General features: G+C 48.6%; 1 protein-coding gene across 1 annotated transcript; it reads left to right on the top strand.

The window, feature by feature from the left end:
• Nucleotides 1–527: 527 nt before the first annotated feature.
• NKX3-1 (NK3 homeobox 1) lies at nt 528–6,041 on the top strand. The gene is made up of 2 exons (XM_065947067.1): nt 528–895; nt 3,173–6,041. Exons 1-2 carry the CDS (start codon nt 583–585, stop codon nt 3,589–3,591), a joined length of 732 nt encoding a protein of 243 aa, XP_065803139.1. The 5' UTR covers nt 528–582; the 3' UTR covers nt 3,592–6,041.
• The last annotated feature ends 4,425 nt before the right edge of the window (nt 6,042–10,466 follow it).

Here is a 10,466-nt window from a genome sequence, read left to right as displayed (position 1 = left end):
AGACCTGGGCTGCATCCCTGAGTTGAGAAGATTCCCTGGAAGAAGATATGGCAACCCACTCCAGTATTCCTCCCTGGAGAATCCTCGTGGACAGAGGAGCCTGGCGGGCTGCAGTCCATGGGGTCACGAAGAGTCGGACACGACTGCACGACTCTGCACGCACGCAAAGGCACTTTAACAATCTCTAAGAGCTAAATAGAGTATTTCTCTTCTGCATCATGATTCCCCAGAAGCAGCTAAACATATTGTGGGTTGGAGCAAAGGAGATCCGCTTTGGTTTTCTCTCCCAGCCTGGTAAAACGAGCCGGGATCCTGAAAAAGAAGGAACTTGTGAAAGAAATCCTTTATGGTAAAGACCGGACCGAGACTGTGCGAGGGACTTCCCTTTTCGTTCACCTGGAGGGCCGGGCGGCCAATCAGCTGCGCGGTTCGGGCGCGCGACCAATGGGAAGGCGGCGCGGCGCGCCCCAAGGGCTATAAGTGCGCGGGGCCGCGGAAAGTGAAAGTGGTGCGGGAGCGGCGGGCGCAGCTTCGGCGCTGCATCTGGGGCCTGAGGGCGGGCGCCGGCGCCAAGACGCTGGGATGCTCCGGACTCCCGAGCCATGGCCGGGGAACGCGGGGGCCGCGGGCTGCAGCCCCCCGGCTGTGCCGCCCACCCAGACCAAGCCACTCACCTCCTTCCTCATCCAGGACATCCTTCGGGACGGCGCTGACCGGCGCGGAGGTCACGCGGGCAGCCCACAGCCGCAGCCTTCGCGTCAGCAGTACCCGAGGCGAGACCCGAAGCCGGAGTCCGAGGGAGGAAGAGGCGGCGCCAGGGCGCAGGAGGACCAGCAGAGCGACCAGCCCCGCGCCGGGAGCGAGGAGGCCGAGAAGCCGGTGGAGACCGAACCAGGTGAGCAGGCGAGGCTGGAGAGGCCGGGCTGGGCCGGGTTGGGTCCCCCCAGGAAAAATGGGCAGGCCCACGGGCTGCAGCCGCGTGAGGGCGGGTGCTAGGCGGACCTCCCGGAGCTCCGGCGGCAGGGTTGCGGGGCACCGCGGCGACAGGCGGAGGGACTTCACGGCCTCTGCCACGGGCGAGCCTCGGAGCTTAACCCTGAGCCCCGGCATCAGGGCTGCGCAGGATTTAGACATGAACTTGATTCGCCCCGCAGGGTGCCCCGCGCAGCGGGTTCTTGGTGCCCAGGGCTAAAAGGTGAGCACGCACACAGCGCCCACCGCGCTCCAGTCCCAGATGGAAACCCCGACACCAATCCCAGCCACCGCTCGACCCTTGATCCTCGCCAGCCCCAGTTATCTCTTGGCGATTACAATAACTAACATATAACGAGTTATTGGTAAATAATATATTAATAAGTCAGGGTTTGATCAGCAAAGATACGCTTTGCTTCCCAGTCCCACGGGCGATAAAACACAGTAAGTCTTGGAGACTTCCCTGGGGGTCCAGTTAGGACTTCATCTTCCAACGCAGGGGGTGCAGGTTCCATCCCTGGTAGAGGGGCTAAGATCACAGTCAAAAAACCAAGACATAAACAGAAACAATATTGTAACAATTCCAATGAAGACTTCAAAAATGGTCCACGTAAGCCCCCTCCCCCACCAAAAATAAAACAAACTAGTAAGACAAGGAGCCCCTCTGGTCTCCAGGAGCTATATAACCTCATGGGAACATTTAGAGTAGACTTATTTTTTTCCCATCAGTTATTTTTAATTGAGGTAAAATTGGTACATAATATGTTATTAGTTTCAGATGTACAACATAATAATTTGATCTTTGTATACACTACAAGGTAATCACCACAATAAGTCTAGGTATCCATCACCATACAGTAGGCACCCTTCCTATGAGGTAAGGCCTTGGCTCACTGCAAATCCCACTGGACAGAGGAGCCTGACTACAGTCTATGGGGTTGCAAAGAGTTTGGACATGACTGCAGAGAGACAGAGAGAGAGAGAGAAACGGTTCATTGAGGGAAAGTGAAGGGAAAGTCAATCAGTCGTGCCCAACTCTTTGTGACCCCATGGACTATACAGTCCATGGAATTCTCCAGGCCAGAATACTGGAGTGGAAAGCCTTTCCCTTCTCCAGGGGATCTTCCCAACCCAGGGATTGAACCCAGGTCTCCCACATTGCAGGTGGATTCTTTACCAGCTGAGACACATGGGAAGCAAAAGGGGATTAAAGCCAGAGAATGAACTCTCCTACCACACTAGGACTCTCATGTCACCTAAATGTTAATGGATGCCCCTCTGGATGCCTTGGGCGCCCTACTTTACTGGTATCTTATTTCTCAGTCTTTCTTGCCTCCGGTCTCCCATTCCTCCAGACAGATACAGAATCCCTATTTAATTCTACAGGGCAATAGGGCAGGAAGTTCTAACACTAGCCTCTCCTACTTTGGAGACTTGATGACTATTAAGAAACTAACACGTAATCTACATGACTGGCCAGCAGCCCCACTCAGGGAGCTCCTTACTCCTAAGGAGTTCTTAGGAGTTAGAACTCTTCAGTTCAGTTCAGTCGCTCAGTCCTGTCCGCTCTTTGCAACTCCATGAACTGCAGCACGCCAGGCCTCCCTGTCCACCACCAACTCCCAGAGTTCACCCAAACTCATCTCCATTGAGTCGGTGATGCCATTTAACCATCTCACCCTCTGTCGTCCCCTTCTCCTCCTGCCCTCAATCTTTCCCAGCATCAGGCTCTTTTCAAATGAGTCAGCTCTTCACATGAGATGGCCAAAATACTGGAGTTTCAGCTTCAACATCAGTCCTTCCAATGAACACCCAGGACTGATTTCCTTTAGGATGGACTGGTTGGATCTCCTTGCAGTCCAAGGGACTCTCAAGAGTCTTCTCCAACACCACAGTTCAAAAGCATCAATTCTTCTGCACTCAGCTTTCTTTGTAGTCCAACTGTCATATCCGTACATGACTACGGGAAAAACCATAGCCTTGACTAGAGAGACCTTTGTTGACAAAGTAATGTCTCCGCTTTTTAATATGCTGTCTAGGTTGATCATAAGAACTAAGGAGTTCCTTAGTGCAATGTATCCAAACTGACAGTGGGCTGTTTGTTCACTCAGAGGAGATGAGGGTAGATAGAATTCTGTTCTCTTTGCTGCTACCATGTAACGTTTCCTTCCCCTCCCGGCTTCTCCCCTCTCCTTTCCAGCTGGGCACTTAGAGGCTTATCTGCTGGACTGTGAAAACCCTCCCAGCGCCTTACAGAGCCTCCCCCCAGCCACCAAGCAGCCTCAGAAGCGCTCCCGGGCTGCCTTCTCCCACACTCAGGTCATTGAGCTGGAGAGGAAGTTCAGCCATCAGAAGTACCTGTCGGCCCCTGAAAGGGCTCACCTGGCCAAGAACCTCAAGCTCACAGAGACCCAAGTGAAAATATGGTTCCAGAACAGACGCTATAAGACCAAGCGGAAGCAGCTCACCTCGGACCTGGGCAACCTGGAGAAGCACTCTTCCTTGCCAGCTCTTAAAGAGGAGGGCTTCCCACAGGGCTCCCTCATCTCCGTGCACAATACCTACCCTTACTACCCCTACGTTTACTGCCTGGGTGGCTGGAGCCCAGCTTTCTGGTAACACCAGCTCTGACATCCACGCTAGATCAAGAACTGTCTTCTCTAGGTGCCCCTCTGGAAGGCGGAAGGGCCCCAGGGTCAAGAAGGACTGGGCAGTGAGAGACAGACAGACTAGAACACGTGGAGGTTTGTGTGGAGATCCCAGATTCTTCACTGGGGGCCAATGAAAGATCTGGAACAGGGAATAATTTCATACCCAAATTGTTCCCCCAACATAGAAGGGGGAATCGTTTTTGCTTTTAGACCCCTGCTTGAAGTGGGGAGGGATAGAGCCAAGTGTTCTTTCTAGCACTTGGGGTGACTTTTCAGGATCTGTCCACATCACTTCTGAGGATTCTGTTCCTCCAACTCCATCCTCTTGTGTAACTGAGCATCCACTCAGTTACACAAGGGGAGGGGGTGGATGGCTCAGGATGTCACCTACTGAAATAAACTGAAGGTCAAGAGCCTCTCAGTGGCCTTGGACCACAGCCAAGGTTTCTCTTTGTCTCTGGAACAGACGGAAACAGAGGACCTCACAGAGAAACCTTTCGTGCCCAGCACAAGTTGGCACAAGGTATGGAGAAGGGAAGGAGGAGATGAAAATAGAAGCTTCTGATTATTTCTTTTAAAATAATATGCCAACTTAAGTATTTACAGAGTGGCCCATGCAGAACAAGAAGCACTCACTGTGACCTTGAGACAAGCTGTAAAAATGAAACTCTATTGCAGGAGGTGAGCCCAGGCCAGGAGAATCTCCGCATATCCAAGACAGTGGTCTAAAGAGGAGTCCTTAGCAAAAGGTAAAAAAAAAAAAAAAAAAAAATTTTTTTCTTCTGGGCTTGAGAGTTCAGAATAAGAAGGTTCCTGGAGTTTGGGGGCTATAATTTATACTACAATGGGACAGATCACATAATTCTTTAAGTTCCTTCCTTCCCTCCTGCTTTTATTTTTTGTTCCTTTTCCATGGCAGTCACCCACTGAAGCACTTTTTTTCAGCCCAGACTTTTATGACTGCACCTAACTAACATAACACCTTCCTTATTTAGCCTCGAGATCTGGTCTCCCCCACCCGCACCCCCACCCCCCACCAAAGCTTTATCTCTTCCTGGGTTTAAAAAAAAAGTAGTGGGGGAGCAGATTCTGAATTGGGTAAAAGACATGCATTTTAAAAAAAACCCTAACAATTCTTATGTCTTTCCTTTAAAAATATACAGCATTAAATCCCAAATCTATTTAAAGACATGACAGCTGCAGAAGGTCACTGCTGCTTTTATAGGACTTTCTGGTGGCTCTGCTGTTACAATTCAAAGCCAAAACCCTCTGGGATCCCTGCAGGCAGAGGAGGTAAAAGGTAGTGAGCTTTCACACGTAAGGAAGAACACCGCAGAGTGAAGGGTCAGGTGCCATGGAGCTGTCTGGTGGGAATCCAGGGCTGAGGGGTGGGGTGTGGAGGAAGGGGCGTGGCCTTAGGAAGCCCCGCCCACGAGCATGCTGCCGGGCTTGATGGCACTTTGATGGAAGAGGCTAAGAAAAGAAGGAAACCGTCTTCAGAACACATTATAGTAGCTTTCATCACCAAGCAATGAAACTGTCCAGATGTTTCAGGAGCTGTGTTTAATGCTTATCAAAAAAGTGGAGGTTCCCCCCAAGTGAGTTACCTGGTGGCCTCAAAGAGAATGAGAAGAGGGCACAGGAAAACTCTGGCCACGCTTCTCTTTTTATTCTGTTATCTCAGCTGACCTGGGAGAGGGGCAACATCAGCATGAAAAAAAAGCCAGTTACTAATGAGGTACCCCAGGCCCTGGAAATCTCTTGATCCCGCTACTTAATTTTGTTCAGTGAGAAACCTTTCAATTTCCTCCTATTAGAAAGGTCCAATTTACTATTTGTGGCAAAACTGCCAAAATTGATAGAAGGTTGGTTTATTTCACCCCATTTTATATCGTTTGAGCTCCACACTATAATACTGTCCAATGCCATGTTGCTGCACAGAAATGGAAGCCCAGAGGCAGGGCTTTCTCCTGCTTACATGTCCTAAGATAAGCATTCAGTGCTCGCTCTCTGGTCAGAACCCTTTCTGTGCCTCCCTCTGCATTGAATTCTTTCAGCCCCCAAACCTGCAAGTGTTAAACATTGTACTTGATGTACACTGTGTTGCAAAAAGGAAAAAGAAAAAAGTCTTTCTTTAGAATGATTTGGTTTGGTGAATCCATCTTGTTTTTCCCCCATCATCACTCAGCCATAGCCAAACTGGTAGAACAACATTTGAAGAGCTAATAGATCCGTTCCTGATGGGTACACTGGAGGGTGCACCCTGGACCCAGACCTGTGTCTATCCTATTTAATAAAAGAGTTTATGTTCTCCATGTGTATAATGAACTCTGCTCCAGTCTGTCAATACACAAATCCGTGAGTCAAAGTTTAGCCAAATACCCCAATCAAACTTTATTTTTCTATGTATTTTTTTGTAACACCTGAGTGTTTTTAAAATAAAGTACTGTGTCATTTTTAGACATATCTCTGTGTGATTTTCTGCTTCCTAAAAACTGCATGCTACTGAGTTTTTGTCTTTCTCATTACCATGTTCTCCCACCCTCCACCTGCCTGACTAATCTATGGAGAATAAATAGTGGAAATTAGTAGTTTAGTGAATAGCAGAGGATGGTCATTCTTTTATAAATGTTTTACCCTCCATCACAGGCTTTCCTGGTGGCTCACTGGTAAAGAATCCATCTGCCAATGCAAGAGATGTGGATTTGATCCCTGAGTTGGGAGGATCCCCTGGAGGAGGAAATGGCAACCCACTCCAGTATTCTTGCCTGGGAAATCTCATGGACAGAGGAACCCGGGGGTCTACAGTCCATGGGGTCGCAAAAGAGTTGGACACAGCTTAGCAACTAAACAGCAACAATAACAACACTCTGTTATTGGTTAATCATCTGGAAGGGAAAGAAATGTCTGCGTCATTTTAATAATCACCTCCTTTAGCCCAGGGATACCTTTGGAAAAATTGAGAATGTTGAGTATTTACTTGTATTTCTTGAAGATCCTGAATGGAACATGGGGGCCACTTCCAAAGAAGCAACACTTCTTTTGAAATTCATTGGCATATATATGCTCGTATGTATCTGATTGGCCTCCCCGATTTAATGGACATGAGTTTGAGCACACTTGGGGAAATAGTAAAGGACAGGGAAGCCTGGCATGCTGCAGTCCACGGAGTCACAAAGAGTTGGACAATACTAAGTGGCTGAACAACAACAACAAATGTATAAAGTAGTGAACTAGTGAGAACCTACCGGATAGCACAGGGAACTCTCCCCAGTGCTCTGTGGTGACCTAAATGGAAAGGAAATCCAAAAAGGAGGGGGCGTATGTATACGTATATCTGGGTCACTCTGCTATGCATCTGAGACTAACACGGCATCTTTGGGGGTGGGGGCTGTGCTGGGTCTGTCTTGGTCCTCAGGCTTTTCTCCAGTTGCAGCAAGGAAGGGCCACTTTCTAGTTACAGTGTCTGAGGTTCTCACCGTGCTGGCTTCTCCTGCTGGGAAGCACAGGCTCTCGGGCGAGCAGGCTTCAGTAGCTGCAGCACATGGGCTCAGTAGGCGTGGCTCCCGGGCAATAGAGATGTGTGGTGCTCCACAGCCTGTGGGATCTTCCCACACCAGGGATCGAACCAGTGTCTCCTAAAGGGGATTCTTTACCACCGAGCCACCAGGGAAGTCCCTAACACATTTTAAAGCAACTATATTCCAGTTAAAAGAAAAAGGTTTTAAATTTCACATTAAAAAAGAACACATGGAGTTTTAACCCAAGACAGAAAAAATAAAAAATTCCCCTTTCTACCCCCACTAGCCCCTTAGACGACAAGTGCTTCCCTGGCCCCCTGGCCTCTGTATTGCCCTGAAAATGTCGTCTTCATTCAGGGCACAGGCAGGCAACACCTTGAAACTGGAATCACAAGTACTGAAAATAGATTTAAAATAAAATATATCAATAATGCATCTTTTATCCACCTGCACTTAAATCTTCATTAAATCCCACAAGCAGAGAGTCTTATGCACCTGAGTACCTGAGAGAATTCATGGTTTTCTTTCCTCCCACCTCCTTCAAGGAAATAGCAGCTTAAAGAGTAAGGTACTTGCTCCAGGTAAAACATATCATAATTCCAAAGTTTGCTCTAATCCTTTAAGTACATTGTACACACAGGTGGGGCCTCCCATTGCGTGCTCATGTCATGAGATTTAACCCTATAAATCCACAGCCATCCTCCCCTCTCCTGAAAGGCTCTCAAATTACAAGAACTCTTGCAGTAAATGAACAGATGTGGATTTTTTTTTTTGACCATTAAGAGTAATCCAGGAAATTAGAGAAAAATCTCTCCCCTCTATAGTTCTCCACGTCCCCTTGCCTGTCACTTTCCTAACTTTCCTTCAAAACTCTGCTAATCTCACACCTGTCTTCCAGCATCTCACCTTAGTGAGTCTGTGGAATTTGGAATTCCTTTTCAATCTGTCTTTCAAGTTACTTTATGTACAGATTCTTAGAGTCACTGGAACGTCGTCCCTGGAGGTCGCACGGGCCCTCCCCAGGCCTCTGTAGAAAAGCTATAGTTTCCAGTGCGGGCGCACTCAGTCCTCCAGCTCTGTGCGACCCCCTGACTGTAGCCCGCCAGGCTCCTCTGTCCATGGGATTCTCCAGGAGAGAATGCTGGAGTGGGTTGCCATGCCCTCCTCCAGGGGATCTTCCCGACCCAGGGGTCAAACCCACATCTCTTGCGTCTCCTGCATCAGCAGGCAGATTACCACTCAGCCACCCAGGAAGCCCTATAGCTTCCAGAAAGGGAAATAAATATCAAAGATATACATCTGAAAAAAAATTTTCCTTCTAACTACAAAATGAGTCATTTTTCTGGGGTGATGTTCATACAATGTCTTTTTTTAGTTCCTTGTAAAATTTCTAAATTGGATAATAATTGCTTGACAATGTTGCCCTGGTCTCTTCTGTACAACAGGAATCAGCTACATAGACGGGTACAGCCCCTCCCTCGGGAGCCTCCCTACCACCCTCCTGGAAAGCCACTTAGTCTGAGTGCCCTGGGTGGGAGAGCTGCAGGCAGTAGTTTTGTTGAGGCGAACGCAGGACATTCTCCTGCCTGTGAGGAAGTGAGTATGACCTGGTTGAGGAGTGGGAGAAGCTGACCCCCAAGGCAGGTATGACTGAGTCCTCACTTGATACTTTAAGAAGCCCCAAAGCCCGCGTGTCCCAGGTTAAGAAAAGGATGGGCACTCGCATCCCAGCATCAGCCACCTCCTGAAAGTGGCAGTAACCTTGGGTGATCCAGTGCCTTTCCGGGAGAGGGGCTGACCCCTGAGGGACAAGCTGTGAGTCATCACCATTGATATTCCTGGCAGCTGTGGGGCTGCGTCTCCCCTGTATCGGAGCCTTGGTGGAGACCCACAGGATTCACTGTAAGACATCTGACCCCGGCCCCGGTCGCTCTCAGGGCCACAGCCACCACCATCTTTGCAACGAGGAAATAGGAGTCGAGAGGGTGAGACTAGGCTCAGAGCACCAGGCTCTGCTTGGAGACACCCAGACTCTGCCCCACCCACAGCCATCACCAATGTGTCACCAGGGCTGGTTTGTCAAAGCCAAGAGTTATTTACTGTCCAAGAAAAGGGTCAGGAATGATAGTCCTGGAACGTGAGGAGCTCCGAGTTTAGCCATAGACTTGGCCTTCGTGCAAACTTTCCCAGACAGTCTAGCTTGTCAGAAGTCAGCAAGGGAAAGGAAAACCCTGGTCTCCCCGTCATGTGTCTTTTTCTGACCTGCACAAAGGCTCCAGACACAGGCTGGACTTACTCCCTGAGCTTACTTGGGGCCTGATGCGGGGTTTAAGAGAGATCTAGGATACAGATCTGGGTTGGGAGCCCTGTGCAGCCTCTTCTAACTGGACCATCTTCACCTGTTTCCAGCCAATTCAGTTATGGGCACAGTCCTCGACACGGAGGTGTTGGGGCAGAGAGGAAGGGGTGTCAGCCAGAGGAAAGGTCTATTTTCTCCTTGGAATGATCAGAGGATGGTCGTAGATTGTTTTAAGCCTAAAAATCCATGTTGGTAAACAATAAATGCTGGAGAAGGTGTGGAGAAAAGGGAACCCTCTTGCACTGTTAGTGGGAATACACATTGGCACAGTCACTATGGAGAACAGTGTGGAGATTCCTTAAAAACCTAGGGCCAAAATGACCGTATGACACAACCACTCCAGTTCTGGGCATGTGCCCTGAGGAAATCATAATTGAAAAAGACACATGTACTCAAATGTTCATTGCAGCACATTTCCGTCTCACAGGTGCCAGGACAAGAGAGAGCTACCTGGAAAAGCCAGCCAGGAAGGGAGGAGTTAGGGGTGGGGCTTGATCAGTTTTGTTTGTTTTGTTTGCTTATTCTTTTTACAGAAAATAGATGTTCAGTTTTTCTTACACTCTTCTCAAGCCTCCTCCTCTTAAAACTTCTGACATCTTCACAAGGCTCTCTGGGGACTTCCCTGGTAATTCGGTGGTTACGACTCTGAGCTTCCATTGCAGGGGGCACGTGTTCGATCCTCTCTTGGGCAAGTTCCATGTGCCCCACAGTGCAGCCAAAAAGAAAGGAAAAAACCCTCGAGAGAGTAAGTCCCCTACATATGAACGAGTTCCATTCTGAGAGCAAGTTTGTGAGTCCAATTTATTTCTAAGTCCAACAACGTTAGATAGGTATCCAATGAACACAATGGGCTCTATAGTACAGTACTGTAATAGGTTTTTATAATACTTTTCAAACAAATAATGCATAAAAACATACACAAAAAATAAAGAAAATATAGTTAATCATACAGTACTATATACC

The sequence above is a fragment of the Muntiacus reevesi genome, chromosome 10, assembly GCF_963930625.1.
Source record: "Muntiacus reevesi chromosome 10, mMunRee1.1, whole genome shotgun sequence".
NCBI classification, from domain to species: Eukaryota; Metazoa; Chordata; class Mammalia; order Artiodactyla; family Cervidae; genus Muntiacus; species Muntiacus reevesi.
Note: the sequence above shows the minus strand (reverse complement) of the source record. Positions and strands in the feature narration are given on the sequence as shown.

Bases quoted from the DNA above. Each gene is read 5' to 3' on its own strand.
- NKX3-1 (XM_065947067.1), top strand. From the start codon at position 583: ATGCTCCGGACTCCCGAGCCATGGCCGGGGAACGCGGGGGCCGCGGGC. The intron at 896-3,172 runs GTGAGCAGGCGA...TCTCCTTTCCAG, and splicing joins GCCGGTGGAGACCGAACCAG to CTGGGCACTTAGAGGCTTAT.